This window comes from Ceratotherium simum, chromosome 14 (genome assembly GCF_057802395.1).
Source record: "Ceratotherium simum simum isolate JZ-2026a chromosome 14, ASM5780239v1, whole genome shotgun sequence".
NCBI classification, from domain to species: domain Eukaryota; kingdom Metazoa; phylum Chordata; class Mammalia; order Perissodactyla; family Rhinocerotidae; genus Ceratotherium; species Ceratotherium simum.
In genome coordinates, this window is record NC_141913.1 from 22,590,586 (window position 1) to 22,611,882 (window position 21,297).

General features: G+C 42.2%; 1 protein-coding gene across 3 annotated transcripts in view; it reads right to left on the minus strand.

Annotated features, from left to right (window-relative positions):
* The window catches only part of B4GALT6 (beta-1,4-galactosyltransferase 6), a 61,430-nt gene extending 46,761 nt beyond the window's left edge, over window positions 1-14,669 (minus strand). The window contains exon 1 of one of the 3 annotated variants that reach the window (XM_087439105.1): window positions 14,365-14,669. In XM_087439105.1, coding sequence (XP_087295231.1) covers window positions 14,365-14,479 — 115 coding nt within the window. In that variant the 5' untranslated portion in view covers window positions 14,480-14,669. Of the gene's footprint in view, window positions 1-3,123; window positions 3,176-14,364 lie in introns of those variants that run through there. The other 2 variants (XM_004422422.3, XM_087439106.1) reach the window with 2 other exon arrangements.
* Between the last annotated feature and the right edge of the window lie 6,628 nt (window positions 14,670-21,297).

Genomic DNA, 21,297 nt, shown 5'->3' on the forward strand with positions numbered 1-21,297 from the left:
ACTTAATTCTTAGAACCACCTGTACATGGCAGGTGTGTGCAAAATGTGTGTGCACATCCTAATTCCCAGAACCTGTGAATATTTTCTTATTTGGAAAAGGAGTCTTTGTAGAAGTAATTAAGTTGAGGATCTTGAAATGAAGAGATCATCCTGGATTATCTGGGTAGGCCCTAAATCCAGTGACCAGTGCTCATAAAAGAGAAAGGCAAAGGGAGATTTTACACACACGCACACATAGGAGAAAGCAATAGGAAGATAGTAGCAGAGATCGGAGTGACGTGGCCACCAGCCTAGGAAGCCAAGAAATGCCCACAGGCACCTGAAGCTGGAGGTGAGAAAAGATTCTCCTCTAGAGTCTCCAGAGGGAGCACGGCCCTGCCAACATTTTGATTCCAGACTCCTGGCCTCCAGAACTGTGCGATGATAAATTTCTGTTGTTTTAAGCCACTCGGTGTGTGGTAATGTATATGGCAGCCCTAGGAAACTAATACACTGCCCTGGAATAAAGGTACAACTTTCCCTATTATAAGGTCAGAAAGGAGACTCAGAAGAAAGTTACATAGGGAGAACTAAAAAATCAGGATTAGGGGCTGGCCCAGTGGCATAGTGGTTAAGTTCACACGCTCCGCTTCAGTGGCCCAGGGTTCAAGGGTTTGGATCCTGGGCACGGACCTACGCACCACTTATCAAGCCATGCTGTGGCAGGCGTCCCATATACAAAGTTGAGGAAGATGGGCATAGATGTTAGCCCAGGGCCAATCTTCCTCAGCAAAAAGAGCAGGATTGGCAATGGATGTCAGCTCAAGGCTAATCTTCCCCACTTAAAAAAAAAAAAAAAACTTAAAAAAAAATCAAGATTCAAGCACAGGTCTGAATGATTCTGAGGGACAGCAATTTGAAAGAAGCAATGGTTGAAAGTCATAGAGGAGAAGGAAAGACAAAGAAAAAGAAAAATTCAATAATTATGAGGAAAGTGACAACAGGAGGGATAAACCAGATTTCAATTAATGCAAGGAGAAGGAAGAAGTCAGAAGGGGCACTTAAAAGTTATAGCAGAGAATATGGCTTCCCATATTATTTACAGAATATATATAGAAATAAATAATACAGAAAAAAGCAAAATACCACTTATATATACCGCTTCATATTAACTACAGCTATCTGAGTCAAGTATCTCCGAATTTCTAAGAATTCACAATAATCTTTTAAATATATATTTCAGATGCTTAAAAGTTTTCTTCTTTCCACATCTAGCCCCTTATTCAATCAATTTCCAGAAATTGCTCATCCAAGTTGGTAAAGCTAAATATATTATCTCTAATAATAATGTTGTAAAGCTCAGGATTAGGCCAGACTATATATGAAATGTAGTTCATACCTTGCCTAGCACCCAAAGTATTGATGGGGTTTAAAAAAAAAGTTTTTAGGCTGTGCCAGGCTTTACGCCCAAGTCCTATTTAAATAGGGATCTTACAATGGTGATGATAATTCAAAAGCCAGGTATCGGCTCGAGGAAATCTGCAAATAATTACCAACCTACAAAATCCTCCTTCCCATCTTTCAAGTAAGTCATGGGCTAACTAATAAATAAAGAGAACGAAAGATTTCTGTGTTCAGAATCCCATTTTATTAAGCAATAGCGAACACAGTGATCATATACAGTACAGATATACTGCAGATCTTAGCCAATAGCTCAAGCTTTGCTGATGTAGACACTAAAAATTAACAAGAAATTCTTTACAATAGGTGTTTTTGCCACTCCTACTCTGCAGTTTAAGTTATTTTTGGAGATTATTTGTGTTTGAATATTGATCAAGGTTAAATATTTTAAAATAAAATTTGACTTTTCCAATGGTCTTATTAAAGATGTTCAGGGTGGAGATGTATTCATTCAACAGATATCTACGGAATGCATACCATTTACCAAGCAGTACCAGAAACTAAGGGGCCATGAGGATTCCTCTGTAAAAACCAACATCCTGAAGAAGCATAAACTGCCTAAAACATCAGAAGTACTTGTGCAACAACGAGATCATCAGTTCAGTCTAGCTGAAACTTAGCTAATAACTCAAAAAAGAGACTCAACCTGGAAACATGAAAACACTAACACAAGATAGCGATTAGCACTGTCACTTGTTAATTCACTGTTACTCACTTAAAATAAACACATAGCTTCTTCAAAGCCTGACAGGAGCCTGAAGAGTTAAACGTTATAAACCACATTGGAGAAAAGCAGAATCAGGAGGAAACGAGGGAATCCAGGAAGGAAGAATGCCGGCAATTAAATGGATTTTTCAAATCTAATCAGTAAGGAAATTTACTTAATGAAATTACAGACTAAAAGATCAAACCATAAATAAACACACCGAGGAAACATTATCAAATTGTTGAAAATTAATGATTTCAGAGTACATAAGGTGAATGTGAAATGAATCTCTATCCACTTAAGAAATCTATCATAATGAGAAAAAATAAAAGTGAGAACTATTTGAACTATATGTCTTACAATCATCCCCAATTTCCTGTGTTTTCACAACTAAAATACCTTTGGAAATTTCAATGTACTTATTCATGAAAGAAAAACGACTCTAAAACAATCAGAAGAGAAGAGGACATTGCATGGGAAATGAAGTTCAAAGATTTCCAAAGCCTGAGCATATTTTCAAACCAATAAACAAGGTACCTTATAATTCCCTATCTTAGGTCTCTGGATTCAAACGAAAATAAAGTCCAATTTCTCTTCCTCTGAGTCAAACTGGAAACTGCACTATAATTAGAAGTCACAATTTCTGAGCGATTAACTTAATTACCAGGAAGGCAATATATATACCTTAGTCCCTCCTTATCCGCAAGGGACACATTCCAAGACCTCCAGTGAACGCCTAAAACCTGAGATAGCACCAAGCCCTACACATACTATATTTTCTCCAATACATACCCTATCTCTGATAAAGTTTAATTTATAAATTAGGCACAGTAAGAGACTAACAGCAATAACTAATAATAAAGTGGCTTTGGGGCCATTATTAAGTAAAATAAGGGGTACTTAAACACAAGCACTGCGAGACCTCGACAGTCAATCTGATAACCCAGACAGCGACTAAGTGACTAACGGGCAGGTACCTTATACAGCATGGATACACTGGACAAAAGGATGATTTGCTTCCTGGGCAGGAGGGAGCTCAATGGTGAAAGACTTCATCCTGCTACTCAGAACAGCATACAAATTAAAATTTATGAATTGTTTATTTCTGGAATTTCCCATTTAATATTTTTGGATCACGGTTGACCATGGTAACTGAAACCGCAGAAAGCGAACCCTCAGATAAGGGGGGACTACCGTAACATGGTTTCAGTAAAGTCATATTAACACTAGCAAGCCTCAAATACTTAAAAATAAAACAAGAGAGTATTTCAATCAAGATATTATGTTAGGGGCCAGCCTGGTGGCGTAGAGGTTAAGTTTTCGAGTTCCGCTTCGGAGTCCCAGGGTTCCCTGGTGCGGATTCTGGGCGCAGACCTACTCACTGCTCATCAAGCCATGCTGAGACAACACCCCATAAAGAAAAGCTACAACTCTACAACTATGATACACAACTATGTGCTGGGGTTTTGGGGAGAAAAAAGAAAAAAGAGGAAGATTGGCAACAGATGTTAGCGCAGGGCCAATCTTCCTCAAAAAAAAAAGATATCATGTTATAATAACAAACCTCATATAGCTACTTAGCTGTGAAGATATTATAAAAAGATTTTTCTAATAAAATGTTATTCTGAAACTACCTCCATTTGCTAACATGTAAGGGTATATGCTTTAATAACTTGTATTGCAATTCGCCTGTTAAGTGAATTACAATGCATCTTTCTAATAATTAAAAACACGAAATGACAAATTTAGGATCAACCTATAACTCAATCACCTAGTCATTGCAGACTCACAAGTAAACACATGATCCTGGTTATTTTAAACGATGTATCTGTCTGTTCTGTCCATTTCTATTCTGGAGGAAAAAATTCTTCACCATGATAGCCATCTCTATCTCCAGTAAAACATGATGCTATAAACAAGTTAATCTGGTTTTTAAAAGGTAAGGTTAGTTCTATGGAAGATCAAATGATATAAGATGATCAATTTAGAAAAGTAAACCTATCTAGCACTTAATATTTTTTCCTAGCATTTCGGGTGTTTGTCAGAAATAAAGTATCCAGGGTCCAGAATTACCTGCGGTGTGTATTAAAAATGAATCAGGGCCGGCCCCATGGCTTAGCGGTTAAGTGCACGCGCTCTGCTGCTGGCGGCCGGAGTTCGGATCCCCGGGGGGCGCACCAACGCACCGCTTCTCCGGCCATGCTGAGGCCGCGTCCCACATACAACAACTAGAAGGATATGCAGCTATGACCTACAACTATCTGCTGGGGCTTTGGGGGAAAAAATAAATAAAAAAAAAAAAAAAAAAAAAAAAAAAACCACTCACCCTATAAAAATGAATCAGAATCTTTGGGGACAAGATACAGGAAATAAGCTTCTTTATGTAGACCACCTTAAGTAAGGCTTATGCATATCCATGTTTGAAAACCATTGCTTGCAGTAATTCCCTAAACATAATTAATAACGTTTGTTACAAGTAAAAAAGCAGAATCTTCCTTTCATATTAATTTAACGTATATTAAATACATCCTCTTTTACACAGCATCCTAATTTATGCACAATTCATTCAGACAGAAGAATCTATGTCTCATCCTTAACGAACATACAACACAATGATGTGGTGAAGCCAAAGACTTTTACTAACTCGAGTAATTAATCACGAAAACAAAGATGCAAGCAAAAAGTCATTTACTACACCTCTGGAGGAAAAAAGTTAATTACACATTTAAGATGAAAATTACTAAGTATGTTTTCCTCAACATTTTGCTGTGCCACACAGCCAAAAATATAACTACTGACAGACATCCTTTAAGCTATCTTTCCTATTTTAACTAAGGAGAGTTTTTGCTGTAGCTTTAAACAAACTTTGCCACATTTTGCTAAGACTGAAAAAAAAGTATGCCCATGAAATATAACAAATCAAGCTGCCCCAATATAGGACTTATGTGCTAGAGAAAAAGAAAATTGGGGTGCTACTTGAAATTCTCCAGTTGGCCCAAGACATGAGGTAAAAACATCTAGTACTAACAGGAGTAAATGCTTAATTTTCCAACAGCACGTTAATGGCATTGTAGCTATCCTCAGAAAACCTTCTTTCAACTTTCAATTGACCTGATCTTCAACTCGAATCACAATATTACTTGTAGATTATTCTTTGTTACTATCATGACAAAAGACAGAAATGAAAAGAAAATGTCTTTTAAATATTAAATCATTGTATCCTCCAGGAATTAAAAAGAAAAGAAGAAGAAAAACAGATTCAGAGGGAAAATGGGAAAAAAAGAGAAAAGAAAGATGAAAGAGATGACAGGGACAGGCTGCTCTGATTAAACTGGTCAACTGCAGTCTGAGGCAGTGGTGACAATAGCCAGCTTGGTCTAAGACAGCCAGGAAAACTGACCAGGAGAATACCATAAAGGCACAAGGCCTGAGGGGCTCTTGATTCTCCAGGAACTCCCAAATGTGACCTAGGAAATCCAAGCTCTAGAAAAATCACTCCACAATGCACCTCCTTCCACCCATCTCACCGCAGCCTCTCCACCCACCTCCACATTTTTACTTAGGTTAAGAAATACGAACGGCAGTCTTGAAAGAGAAAAGGCATCACAAAAGGCAGTGTGGGTGGAAGGGCGGGGAACAGGTGAGGAGCAGGTCTGTCCCTTGGCTGGGTGAGCAAGGGTGCTGTGGAGTCTAACACAGCACAGAGTAACTGAATTTAAGGGGCTAGTAACCCACCCAGTCTCCCAAGCAAAGCACCTTCTCCAGCCTTACCAGGCGGTCATCTACCCTGGGCTTGAAAAGATGTAAGGAAAGCAGTGCTTATAAGACCACCTATTTCATTGTTCACAGCTGAGTTAGAATGGTTTGGTTTCTGTACAATAAGCCAAAAATCTGCCTTGTTGTAACTACCCTCACTGCCATCTGAGGCTATCCAAACGAAGTTTCATCTCTCTTCTATATGGTATCTATCCCTTTAAGCTGAAGAAGATAGAGCTCATATTTCCCCCAAATCTTCAATTTTCCAGGGCAACAATGATCAGTTCCTTCAACTCAGGTACAATGGAAGGAGTCAGACAGCCCAAGGTGTACATTTCAGCTCTTCCAACAACGATGTGTGCGACTTTGGGCAAGTGACAAACTTTGGGCATCTGTCTTTCCTTCTCTTTCTTTACAACAAGGCTATTCTACTAGCATGGGGTTGGGGCTGTGGCAGGGACACCTCCGTGGAGCTCCAATCGTGGGCGAAGCAGTGGGCTACCTCTGGGATCTTGCTCCTGCAGCTTCCTTGCACACAGTTTTGGCTCCAGAGACACCAAGGCCTCTGTGTCCAAGGTTCCCATGATCCCGGGCCCTCAGAGAGAGGAGGAGACACAGGGACTCTGGTGAGGAGTGGGGCAGCCACAGCTGCGACCAACAGAGCCTAAGGCCTACAAGCACAAGTGCCCTGAGAAGCCTTGTAGCACATCCTGTGATAAACAGGCTGGTCACAGGATGGGTAGAAAATTACCCACCCTATATAACACCGCCTCAGAGGAAAATGCATTCTGTTCCCAATCAAATTCCAAACCATATACAGAGACTACAAACCTAGATTATGAGTTTCTCTTTTAAAACTATCCACAGACATGGCTATTTTTACCTTTGATAAACATTAAAAGTCTGTAATGATAAACACTGCCACAGAATAAATGTATCACTAACTCATTCTGCCTTGTCGTTTAATAGATCTCAAATTTATTCATAAAAGAGTAACATGGAGAATGGTATTTAGCATTGTCATATTTCAGTGAAACAATTTTTCCTTCAAAAATACCTAATTTCCCACTAGGCCATAGGATTTAGATTCATTTATATTGAAACAATATTGCTGAGTTACATACGCTGCTCAGGAATGGCAATCTGACCATGGTAGGCAGTCTCTAAGAAGGCCTCTGCATCCCCTTGAGTGTGGACTGGAAGAAGCAACTCTTTTCTAACAAAGAAAATATGGCAAAAGTGATGGGGTTGTAAGCTTCCCTATGGAGAGGACCATGCAGCAAGAACTGAAGGTCTCCAGCTAACACTCTATGAAGCACTGAGGGCCTCAGTCCAACAACCCTCAAGGAACTGAATCCTGCCCAAGCAGGTGAATTTAGAAGTAGATCCTCCCGAAATGGAGCCTCGACCACAGCCCTGACCGACACTTTGTAGCCCAGTGAGAGATCTTGAACCAGAGGCACGTAGCCAAATGATGTCCAGATTCCTGGACCACAGAAACTGAGAGATAATATATATCTGTTGTTTTAAGCCCCTAAATTTGGAGTTAATTTCTTACAAAGTCATAGATAACTAATACACTGACCAATCCTGGCATTTCTCCAGTGTTCCTAATCCTCTGCAATATATCTTCCCAAGGTGTCTAACACCTAACATCAGAAAGGCATGGATGAGTCAGCTGGTGAGAGAACAAACTGGGGCTGCCAAACCAACAGAAGTGATTTAATCAGAAACACTGGGTCACTCAACAATTCTTTCCTAAGTCTCTAGTGCCTGCCAAGTCAGAAACCAAATCTCTTAACCTAGTCTAGGAAACAGTTTATTCTATATTAAGACTTGTTCACATAAACTGAGCCCCTCACTCTAAACAGATAACTCAGTCACCTACCCATCAGACACAAACTCCCTCGACTTCCCTCTCCACATGCATCTAATGTTTGCTATGGCAAACGTCTTTATCCCCTCCTCTCCCTTCTCCAAAATCAATCCACTTATACACTTGATGCCACTCCCTCTACCCGGTCTCTCTGATTCCAATCTTGCTCCTTTTAATCCATTCACACCAATACAGCCGAAATATTTCTGAAATGCAAATATGGTCATGTCACTCTCCTACTTAAAATTTAAGCTCAATGGTTTGACACTGTCCTCAGGCTCAAGTCTAAGTTCTCAAACCCAGCTTACAAGGATCTCTATGACTGGACCCACATTTCTCTCTCTGGTTTCAACCCACACTCCCCTCTGCCCTCTATGCTTTAGCCTCTTTTTTTTCCCCCCCATTTCTCTCTTACTTCTTAGCCATTCCATTCCTGCCTGAAGCACTTTTCCCCAAGCCAACCCTTTAATTACCTAACTTAAGCTTCTGGCCTCAGCTTAATCTTCCTCCTCCCGCTAACTAAGCCTAAACTAGTTTAGGGCCCCTCCCTCCAACCCGTGCCTCCAGGCAAACTGTATTTCACACTCTACTCTAGACTAGTTCCTCTTCAATTGTGTGAATTTCCCACTGGCTCTGTGCTCTAAGAAGACAGGAACCATGTGGATCCTGTTCAGTGCTGTGCCTTGTAGCGACAGCCAAATATTGGCTGTATGACTAAGTAAATGAACCTGGATCACAGGTCGTAATTTGTTCCCTTTCTCAAATCTTTAAACCTTGTCCTCACTCCTCAGGCCTCCACAAAGCTCACAGGTCCTCCCATCTTGAAGGTTCCTCTGATTCTACACTTCCCCCTTTCACTTCACCCCCTCCTTTCCACTAAATGAGCCACTTTCATTTGACCTCTGATTCACTACTGAACTCAAGGCAATCTGGCTGGTGTCCCACGAAACCACAAAAACTGCACTAGTAGTTGCTGTCACGGGCCTCCTACTTACTTACTTACTTACCAAATTCTCCTTCCAGACTCCAGCCTAGTGAACTTTATCCCACCCCAACGCTTGTTTTGCTGATCATCATTTTTATTTGTTTACTTATTTACTGTTGCAAAGGCATCTCTTCACTTGCATGATCTCTCTCTTCCTTCATTTTCCTGCTCCTGTTTCTCCACTTGCCCTAAGCTGTTGGATTTCATCCACGGCTACCTTCTCTTCAGCCTCCACAAGCTCTCCTTGGGCGGCCATCTAAACTTCCCATGGTGTCAACCACAATGACTCCCACTTGGGGCTGGGGAGTGAAAAGGGTAACAGAGCCTCATGGGAAACTTTTCAAACCACACTTGGGCCTCCTTCATTTTCCGATTTAACCCCTATCACTCCCCGATTAAGAGCAACTAACAGTGAATCGCTTCTGCTTGCAGGAGTTTTTTATTACTGAGGTGTGTCGGGAGAAACAGATAAGTATCATCCACCTCTATGTTGAAGAAACCCAAATCTCTCTCCTGTTAGACATTTCTCCCGGGCTCTAAGCACTAATTTCCATCTGCCTACCTACTGTCAAGTTCTTCCTGGATATCCCACAGGCATCCCAACTCAATTTCTCTAAAACCAAAATAACCCCCTCACAGCATGTGCCTTTCTATATTCCCTATTACCAGCAGCCTGGTTGCCTAAGCTAAAACATGAACACTGTCTTAAAGCTTCTCCCTTTCCTTCAATTCCACTGTTCACATCCTCTCCCCTCTGCCCTGATCCAACTATGACCTTGTCAGGTTCTAATCTTTTACTTCCTGAGCTACTAAAGTAACTTCCCACCTGGTCTCCCTGCCACTGGTTCTGCCCTCGATAACCCGTCCTCCATGCTAGAAGAATCGCTCTAAAACAAAAGATGGATCATTCCCCTTTTCAAAACTTCTGATGTTTCCTGCATCTTACAGGATAAAAATTTTAGCATGGGACACATGGCCAGTAAGGAAGCCTAAAGGAAAGAAATGCCCACCACCGTGGTCCAAATCAAAAGAACCCCTGAAAAGGGCTGTGTAGATCAGAGCACTTGTTGAGGAAAAAAAACAAAAGGATCTTCGAAACACAAAGCAGACTGTAACAGCTCAAAAAGAACACAACCAGGCTCACCCACCAGGGCCAGGAGGATAAAGGGTTGCAATATGAAAGCTGCAGTGCGACTAGCCACCTTCTGAGGTAGCTGAAAGAAACCCAGCCAAAACGTCAGGGGGCTGTGAGCAAAGATCTAACTAAGTCACCCTCTCCCACAACACATATACTTACACAGAGACCCCCCTACACCCTGACCATCCCATCACCAACTCCACCAGTCCCAGCAGAACACAAACTCCTCGGAGGCCCAAAAAACAAAGCACTTGGCCAAGTAATTCTTCAAAGGGCCCATAGGAATTCAGACCAAAGTGGCCCAACAAGATTCCACCTCTACTCAAAGAATAAAACAGCCTGTCAGTGTGTCTAGGAAAGGTAAGGGCCTCTGGTGAGTCAAACGGACAGTGAAATCCCCACTCGCAGGGGAGTTGTGCAACCTTCCCGGTGATTTCACCCCACTGATTATAGGCCCATCAACTTCCTTCTTAATCATAGACAGCTTTGATAAAGCTGTGTGACCCAAGACCCGTTTCTCCCTACCAGGAATTTTGGGAACCTCGAGCACCAGAAGACAAGGCTGGGCAGGGGAGCCCCAAGACTTTTCCCAATCTGACCCATCTACCACCTCATGCCCTAAGTGGCGGCCAGATGGAAATACTCCTATTTCCTGGAACCTATCTTTGCTCCTGATGTTCCCTCTGACTAGAATCTCTTTGCTCAGTCCGGGTAAATCCTATCCATCCTCAATGGCCCAGTCCTATCACTACCTCCTCTGCAAACCCTTAACCAGCCCTCACTCCCCACTGCACGCTTTCCAAGGACTGGCTACAGCTCTTTCATGGTGCTCATCCCATCGTAGTATGAGAGAAGAAACCGTCTTAGTCATCTCTCTATCTTCCATGCTTCAAACGTCTAGCCTATCTGCGGTGCCCTGTTAGTGTTTGCTGAATGAATCTGTAAATCAGCTCATCTACTCCTTTGATACTATAGCAGGAACATGACTATGTTGTGTTGGAAGTTACATTGGAAACAGCTTCACGCTAAAAGGAATTCCATTTTCAATCCTGCCAGGACAAGATCTTGGAGGGAAACTACACTCATCTTTCTGCAATCATGAACGAGAAATAGAACGAGAAACAATTCATGGCTCCTGCCTCTACTGGATGGGCTAGGGCAACCTATCCACAGACATCAGGGGGTGGGGGTGAGGGTCTGCAGACCAAGTTCCATTTGTACTGAAGTTTAGAATATGAAGACTATTCCTGTGTTTCCTGCATGAATTAGACATTTCAAGGAAAATGTTTCAAATTATTCTTAAAATAATGAGCTTTGAGTTGGTGGAACTCATTGCAGATTAAGACCCAAATAGCCAAAAAATTGTTGACCAACATGAGAAATCACTGAAAACTAAACAGATTACACTGTCTACAACTGTGTGGTACTATCTGCTCAGCAGGAAGAGAGGGAGGGAGGGAGAAAGAGAAAGAGAGAGAGGAGGGAGGGAGGGAGGGACAGCCAGCCGGAGGGTCGCAGGTGAAGGAGACAAATGAAGAGAAACCAAAATGATGGAAGGACTGCCTGGGGTAAGGCACATGACAAAAATAGGTCTCTGGACAGAATAGGCAGGAAAATATAATTGATGTCTACCAAACAGGCTGACATGGGTAGGATTAATATGGACTTGTTAACAGAAGAGATTTGAAACATTTATTTAAGATCAACAAAAAGTGCTCTTTTACACAACATATATTTTAGTCATAAAAAGAATTTGCCCCGGGGCCGGCCCAGTGTAGCAGTTAAGTGGCACGCTCGGCTTCAGCAGCCCGGGGTTCACAGGTTCAGATCCCGGGCATGCACTGACGTACCGCTTGTCAAGCCATGCTGTGGTGGCGTCCCATATAAAGTAGAGGAAGATGGGCACGGATGTTAGCCCAGGGCCAGTCTTCCTCAGCAAAAAGAGGTGGATTGGTGACAGATGTTAGCTCAGGCCTAATCTTCCTCACCAAAAAAGAAAGAAAGAAAAAATTTGCCCCAAGATGTAATTCAGGCTAAAACATGATTTATTTCCAAAAGATTCTACGTACATCTAATGTAAGCTAGTTATAAGAACAAATGAGTTTTGGGTATGTCTGAATAAGAAATTTGTGATGAAATTGTAAGAACGCATAAAGCATTTCTGCAGCTTACCAAAGTCCCATGGTTGTCTTGAAAATCAAACTGTGCAACTGATGGTTGCACTGTGAGCTAAACCAGCCACATTTTTCATGGAACATCATTTTTACTTGAAAGAACTGACAAACTATGGTTATTTAGACTTCTGTATTTGACCTACATTTTCCCAAAAATGAACAAAGTGAGCCTGACCCTGTAAGAGAAACTGACAGTATTTGTTGCCAATGCTAAAATTCGAGCTTTCCAGCAAAAACGGGAATTTTGGAAAACGCTTCCCAATGATTAAAAGATAAATTAGGAGGTTTCTTTTTTTTTCTTTCCTTTGCTGCTAAATAATACTGGGTTTGGGAAACGATTCAGTTTCACAAATTGACAACACTTTATAAGTTTTGGTTTTCATTCTTCTTACTGGCTTTAATCAATTTTTTTAAGTTATAAATTATAAGAGACCCACAGAAACAGAGTAGTTTAAACCACATCAACCTAACTGCCTGTAAGACAACTGCCAAATTTTAGACATATCAATGATTGTTCTATGGCAAACATTAAGCATACAAATAAGAAAAATGTATTAGTATTTCTTATCACTTGAATTTTAAGAATCTATAGATATACTAATGCACTAACAAAAAAATGGATGACTATCAAACAAAAGCTGGGATTCTGATTTCCTTTGGTTAGCTTTTTGAATAACATAACTTTAACATGTTACTCAAAATACCAAAGAAGTAAGAAAACTGTTATTTAAGAGCAAAAAAACTCTTTCTCCAAAATCTCCCAAAGTCAAATGTCTGATAAAATAATATCGCCCAAAGACGTCCAACCTTTAAAGAGACACATGAGAAAGGAAAAACTGCTGTAGAAGGAGGAGTTAATTTATAAGACTTCCAAAATGGCAGAGGATTTTAAGAAAAGCCAGCTTAATATTTTGGCTAACTACTCCAAATCCATTGAGGTATCACTGTCATTTCTAATATAGGTTTCAAGAGGTATTTTATTTACCCTAAAGAAAAAACTGCATTAAAAGAAAATAACATGTTAAAATATTAATACTTCTTCAAATTTTCACCTCAAACTTCTATTTTGGGATACATCAAGACTTCAACAATTTATGTCTTCTCAAGCATCATTATCTGAGCTTACACATCTTACTTGAATCAAAAAATTTAGACCAAAAAAAGTCACATAGTAATTTTGTTTTAGGAAATAAAATGGTCTCAATGAGGTTTGATGAGGTTTGCTTCTTCCTTCCCCCCTGCAATTCATTACAATAACCTATTAACACACAAGACAATGCCCTGATGATAATTCCAACTCAAAATTCTGCAGGTGTTTTCATTCTCTAAGAGGCCACACATTTTTCGTCAACTCGGGGGAGAAGTGGCACTGGCTCAAAAGACTACTAGTGTCTAATAAGAAATGATAGGAGACGCACACTGTTACTAGGTAATTGAACATTAAATACGTAATAACCAAGGAAAACTCAGAAAAGTCTTGGGAATGTGTAAAACCAAGTGTTTTAATATCCTTATGAAGTTCCTATTTTTATTCATTAGAATGCCACACTAGCACCTTTCAACCAAATGGTGCTGAGGAATTAGGATATTTAACAAAGAAGCTAATTCAAGCAGATTACACAAAAGCATATTTTGGACCAAAAGCCAAAAAATGATAAGTAGGTTCAAATTTTAAACTATCTTGCATAATTGTTATTTTAATCATTATTTTATCTCAAAAGTCATCCTAAAAGGTAGCAGAGGGTACCTACCCTTGAAAAGCAGACAGAAGCAGCCTAAATAATGGAGCATTGTTTTTACAAGACAACTCATTGCCTAAAAATTCCTGAAGTGTGGCACAAATGTTCACTGACCCCATTCTAAAGTGACCTAGAACACTAGAATATGTACATTCTTGAAGTCAATCACATTCCCTGCTGTTGGTTTCTCCATCATTTTTTACAACCAGTTATTATATCTGAGGGTGTTGGAATAAAACTACGATTAAGCACTAAGTTTAAGCTTCAAGACTTGATATTAAAGGGCTAAAGCTGTCATGAATACTCAACAAAGCGACCACGGCCCAGCCGATACCTAATTCCGCTCTGCCCATTTAATGCAGTCTTTAAGTTATCTAAACGTGAATTAACCAAACTGCCCGACGCAGTTTATCTGACACCTCTGACATAACATTTCAAGTAAAATGCTTTCTGCCGGGCCCCTGTTTATACAGCTTCCAAATGCCATAAGTAACATCCTGCTTTTCCTTCACTGTGACCGTGGGAAGTGAGGGTGTGTCTCGGTGCTTACCGATACCCGGAGCCACGTAGATGAAGTAGAGACAAGACGAGGAGAGGGAGAAGAAGAAGATGAAGGCGAGGAGGGAGCGATTGGAGACCCGCATCATCCGCCTGAGCACAGACATCTTCCTCTTCCCAGCCAGCAGCCCGCGCTGCGCTCTCAGGCCGGACCTGGGGGCACCGTCCAGGCCCTAAACTTCCATGAATGTGCTAAAACCCCCAAGACGGCAGCGGGGTCCACGCGGGGAGGCTCTGGGGGAGAGGGCCCAGCGGGAAGAGGGGGGGGTGCAGACGGAATGAATGGGAGGCCGGAAGGGGGGTCGGGGAGCAGGAGGACGAGGGGGAAGGGGTGGAGGGGGAAGAGGGGAGGCGGGGCGAGGAGCCCGGGACGGAAGGCCCCGAAGAGGCCGAGGAAGGGCGAGGACGCGCGTTTTATCGCCCGGCCGCGGCGGGAGGAGGGGCTGCAGGTGGGGAGAGGCGCAGGCTGCGCGCCGCGGCGCCCCTGCGGAGAGGGGCTGCAAACTGCAGCACGCCGGGCTTCCCCGCGGCTCGGGCTGCGCGCGTCCGCCGTGCTCCAGGACTGAAGCCCCCGCGCTGGGGGGGCCGGCCCGCCGGCGCTCCGCAGGCCTGCGCCGCCTCCTCCGGGCCGCGGCGTCTCGTGCCTGAGCGGGGCTAGCGTGGGCGCCGGGGCTGCAGCCGGCGCGCGCGACGCGCTGGGGCCCGCGGGGGCCCTGGGGGCCGAGGAGCTGGGCGCTCGCCCGCCCGCAGCCTCCTCCTCATGCCGCGCCGGGCCCCGGCGCCTCGCGGCGGCCGAGCGCAAGGGAGGGCGGCGTCCCGGCCAGCGGCAAGCGCGCTCCGGCTCCGGCCACCGCCAGCTGCGCGCCCGGCCGCAAGGGCGGCAACCGCAGCGGCATTACCGCCGCCGGCCCGGGGTAAGGCGCCCCCGCCGGCGCCGCCCCCGCACGGCCTCGGGACACCGGGCGAGGAGCGGCGGGCAGACTCGCGCTGCGGGCAGAGCCGAGGAGCCCGAAGAGGAGGCGGCCGGGCGCCGTCGGAGCCGCGTCTGGGTCGCAGAGCGGGCGGATCTGAAAGGGCGGGGGAGCCGCGGGCGCACCCGGAGACCCCCGGGGTTCCGCGCGTTCGCTCGCAACCGCAGGCGGCGCTGCGCCGGCACCGAGCAAACCTGGAGGCCCCCGCCCCCCCAGCCCTCCCTTCGCCCGAAACACCGCGCCTGCTGATTGGCCCGCGCCGCACCGCGCCGAGCAACCTGCCCCCTCCCCCCGCGCGGGACCTGGGCCCCCGCCGCCTCCTGCGTCACCGCCGCCCCCGCCCGCCCGAGGACCCCTGCGCTCGCCGCGCTGCTGGGGGCTGATTGACGGGCCTTGAGCCTCCGATACGGTCCACCCTGGGGATCGGTAATGAAGGATGATGTACCTGGAGGGAAAAGGGTTATCTCGAGGAGGGGACTTCAGTGGGGTAATTTCTTCCCAAAATAGAGGCTTGGGGAACGAGTTGTTTTTCCGTCCTGGGTTAATGAAACCTCCCATCCCGCATTTCCTATAGAACATACTGTCAGGATGTGATAGGGATCTCTGTATATCCCTTATAATAGGACTTGCCGTCCCATCTGAAGGTGAGCACTGTGTAGTCCTGCTGTAGCTATATCCATTCAGGCAGGGCGGAAAAGACTTCTTTGCAGCCAGTAGGCCCTTGAGCACTGCGGCACCAACCAGCTTCAATAGGCAAAGGGTTTTAATCCACCTCGTAGGCCGTGGTCTACTCTTTGTTCAAAAGCTGCTTCCTTCTGATAGCTAAATTAGTCCGGATCCTTAGCTGTATCACATTTTTCCAACGTGTGTGTGCAGGTGTTCCTTTTTCAACTAATCACGTAGGAAGTGGCTGGATGCCCCCTACTGTCATTATTTGCTCGGTATTGCCAGGTGCAGTGGTATGGAACCATCACTTGACTGGGAGCAAATTGGGTACCTTCTTAGCAAGATGCATATGCCTTAGGTTGGCTCTGAAATAGCTATGCTATGTGGAGCCTGATACACCTGAGTTTATAATTCCACTAAGGCCATTTATTAACTGTGCAACTCCTAGCAAGCTACTACCCTCTGCAAGCCTCTTAGCCCTCAAATGGTGGATGTGATACCACCTTGCAAGGACATGGGATTAAACGGGATAACTGTGTAAAATGTTAAGCATGCTGTCTAACACCTAAGAGATACCCTTATATCCCATTAGACAGTTGACTGGATGGAATCGCCAAGTTCAAATTCATTTTTTAATATTTTTGCTTTGGGGAGTATTTACAAGTTACTCAACTTTTCTGGCTAATTTGTTATTTAATGTGAAAGGAACTGAGTATGTTGTAACATTTTTAGATGGGGAAGGGGAATCTGAAATACAAAGTGGAGCAACATGTTAAATAAAAGATAAAACTCCCTTGGGGCCGGCCCCTTCGCTTAGCGGTGAAGTGCGCGCCCTCTGCTGCTGGCGGCCAGGGTTCAGATCCCAGGTGCGCACCAACGCACCGCTTGTCAGGCCATCCTGTGGGGGTGTCCCACATAAAGTGGCAGAAGAGGTGCACGGATGTTAGCCCAGGGCCAGTCTTCCTCAGCAAAAAGAGGAGGATTGGCATGGATGTTGGCTCAGGGCTGATCTTCCTCACCAAAAAAAAAAAAAAAAAGATAAAACTCGTAAAAAAAAAAATACCTCTGCAAGTGCAGAAATCCATGAATGGTGAGGATGCAAAATGTAGTATTTTCCTCTGACCCTGCTGACTTTTCGTGTCTCTTTATTTGCAGCAGTTCAACTGCTTGTTTACAAAGCTAATACCACCATGCTGGCTCAGTGATGGATAATTCTTCTCAGGAAAGGTGGCTTTTAAAAGGAAAGTTTACTATAAAACTAAGAGGGAAGTATTAACATCTGAGAAATTGATGATTAATCATTTCAAGAAATCTGAAGTCGATGTATAGATGTGCTTGGCTGGCATAGCTGACTGCTGTTAGTATCTCTCCCAAGTTCGCCACAGTACCTGTTAAGACTGATTGCTAAGAGAGTAAATCTTAAAGGTCACATCACAAGAAAAAAAAATTTTGTAACTATATATGGTGATGTATGGTAACTAGATTTATTGTGATGATCATTTTGTACTGTGTACAAATATCAAATCATTATGTTGTACACCTGAAACTAATATAAGGTTATATAGGTCAATTATACCTCAATAAAAATATCAATTATAGAAAAAAATTTTTTCAAATGGAAAAGAGAAAAAAAAAGACTGGCTCTCCCCTGGAGTAAAGTGGGTATCAGAAACCAGCTCAGTCAGTGCACCTGTTAGCACTGTTTATCAACAGTCACATGCAGGGGCAGCCAAGCCTTTGGAGCCAGGCAGCCTGGGGTTGAGTCCCAGTCACTCTCTGGTCAAGTGACCTCAAAGGTTACTTAAGCTCCCTGTGCCTCCATTTCCTTATCAGCTAAAGAAGATCATCATAGTATCAGGGTTGTTTTGAGGATTAAATTAAATGAGTTAATGCCTCTAAAGAGCTTGGGAGAGCCTGATGCCTAGTAAGCACAATTTGGGTATTTGTTACATTTGTTTTAAAATATTTCTCCTTTGGATCACTCTCTGCCAACAGTAACAAGTGATGCTGGTCTCTTCCTGTTTAAAAACCAAATTTCCTACTGAGTCACCCATGAAGTCTCTGTCTCTAACAGTCTGAGGGATGCCTCAGGGTCTCAGGTCATTTGTAAAGCAGAGAGAGATGAAATACTCAGAGCCCAAGAAATGCTAACCAAACCTTTTCAAGCCCAGTTTATCAACTGATACTTCCTCAAGAGCCAGGTAAGGCCCGCAACAGAAGAATGACTTTGCAGAAACCTGGTAAGTTTAATTTTATGATATCAAAAAGACCTTAAATTTCTAATAGTAAAACATAACAATAGTAAGACACAAGTAAATTTTACTTAAGTGCTTTGTTCTACATTTATTACCACCAAGTATCCCTTTTATTATTTTCTCTCCACTAGAGACCCTATGCTCTTAAATATTTGAGTATCAAACTGAATAAGTTATAAGTAATGGTTTTCTATTTGTATTCATCAGAAATATGTTACAGAGATTGCAATTACAACAAAAAAGAAAAATGTACTTGTTTAGTGAGATGGATGACATTTTACTTGATCTGTGCTAAGTGAGGATAAAATCCATTAAGTGTTTTGAATTTGCTCACAACCGTGGTAAAATAAAATCAATAAATTTTTTCCTGTGAATTGGGAAAAGTAGGAATGAAATAAAATAGCACATAGAATCTTGTTTCTATGGTTGCTGAGGGTTCAGACCTCCATAGTACAATCACTGATTAAATATAGTAATTTTATATATTTTAATACATGGTCTCAGCATCTGAGAATCAGTTAAAGAAAATTGTTAGGTTGGTGAATTATGCTTAGTTGAATTTTTTTTACTTATATAATTGGAATGTAGATTGTATAAAAGTTAGACATTGGCATGATTCATAAAATGGAGTATATATTCCAAAATATTGTTGTGGTACAGAAACTTCTCTTAAATAAAACCCATTTTCCCACTGATTTCCATTATAAATATGGTCAGAGTTCTGCTGAGAAAAAAAATATTAGTCCCTATATCTTATTTAGGTTATATTAAAGAAATTGTAAAATGAGTAAGTCTTACATTTGAGAAAGTATGCTATTGAAGCATCCCCCAGGTTAAACGTAAGAGGCTGCCTCTCTGCCTGCTGGAAGCTTCTGCCGCCCAGGCCTTACGCAGCCTGCTGAGGGAAATCAAAGCCTCAGCACATGTGTAACCCAGATGCACAGGGCACCTCAGGCGTTGTGCACACCAGCTGGACAACTCAGCCCTAGAGAAGGTTCATAGACCTGACTGCTGAACAGACAACATCCACATTCCTAGAGCTGCCTTCAATTCTAAACAGTGGCTAGTCCTGGGTAACTTCAAGAGAGACCTTTCTTGTTGATACACATATCCATATTAAAAAGAAGAAAAAAACAACTCCTATTCCTTGTCACAGTTCAAAAGAAGCCACTTATTAGAGTCAAAATAGCCTACCCTCAGTCATTTAATTTTTTAAGAAGTCATTTCCTGAACATGATTCCATTTTGATGATGTACTAGTACCTAGGACAAAAGCAAGGCAATAAATAATTATTGAATGAATGTAGGAACACACTCTTAACCTTTTACATAATTATGTCTATTCCTTTGGGCTTAGGGTAACAAGGAGTACAAGTTAGTTCACCTTAACTCACCCAGAGCATTTTATCAAAAGAGCCATCTTCAGGGGGCCAGCCCTGTGGCCTGGTGGTTAGGTTCGGCACACATCACTTTGGTGGGCTGGGTTTGCAGATTCGGATCCTGGGCATGGACCTACACCACTCATCAGCCATGCTGTGGCGGCATTCCACATACAAAGTAGAGGAAGATTGGCACAGATGTTAGCTCAGGGTAAATCTTCCTCAAGCAAAAAGAGGACGAATGGCAACAGATGTTAGCTCAGGATGAATCTTCCTCAAAAAAAAGCCCTCTTCATAGGTGAATGACTCATAAAAGTAGAAGATAAAATATATAAATGAAAGATAATATAATATGGAAGTGTCCTTCTATCATATCAAGATTCTTAAAGCTCTGGCAGACAAAAGTATTCCAAGAAATGAAATTATGATACAGAATAACTTTTAATGAAGGACATTGGTAGGATATTTTCTGTCTATTTTTTATCATATTTCACATCATAAGGCTCATAAGATTTTCTCAGTCTGTTCTTTTAGTGACTAAATCACTCTGGGAAAAAAACTAGTTCAGAGCTTAAATGGGTAAATGTTGAAGTGAGAAATAGAATTCAGGTAAATGAGATAAAGGATTTCAGTGTTTCTGTTTGTGAAAAGGAAATTTTGGAATACTGAGGTCCTGACTTAAGCTAAAATCCACAAGTTCATAGTCACAGGAAGGAGATAGGTAACAAGACATGTAAAAAATAAGAACTTTAGAGACATCAGAGCTATCCAAAAGAAAGGAAGAAGCCAAAGTCTTTTCAGCCTGAAAAATATGAATAATACTAATTCACCATGACCACTAAGGAGTGCCTCAGAAATGCAAGAACCTGACAACGTTAGGCAAATTGTTAACATAACCCAACATATTAGGTCAAAGAAAAAATACAGCATCTTTTTTTAAGTAGGTAATTGTATAAATATACCACTATTTTTTTGCCTATCCTATTATTTGTTGATGGAAATGGCTTTCAATTTCACTCTACTATGAATAAAACTAGTATAAACATATGCACATATATATGCATTTCTATTGGTTATGTACCTAGTTGTCAAAATTCTAGGTTTTATGATATGTGCATGCTCAGATTTAAGAGAGAATGGCAATCAATTTCCCAAAATGATTATACCAATTTACACTCCACCAGCAGCATTTGAGAGTTCAAGTTGCTCACATTCTCACCAACACTTAGTATAATCAAACCTATTAATACTAGCATTTCAGTTAGAATATTATGGTGTCTCATTTTGGTTTTAATTTGCACTTTCCTAAGAGCTAATGGGATTGAGCAATTTTTACAAATGTATTGGCAAACAATATCTTCTATACAGGCTGGAAAAGCATTTGGTACAATTAAACAATTTCTGATATTAAAACTCTTCATAAAATATGGATAAGAAGATATGTTCTTATTTTGTAAAGAGCTATCTCAAGCAAGTTGCATCAATATGACTAATGTAGAGTCATCCTCATTCAAATCATGAAAAAAGACATAGATTGGCAAGAATTAGCCCATGCACTAGGATAAGAAAATTAAGAGGTAAAAGTAGTGGAAAGAAAGTGATTAAAAATTATCATTATTTATAAGTTTATGATTTCCAAAAAAAGCATTAACTGG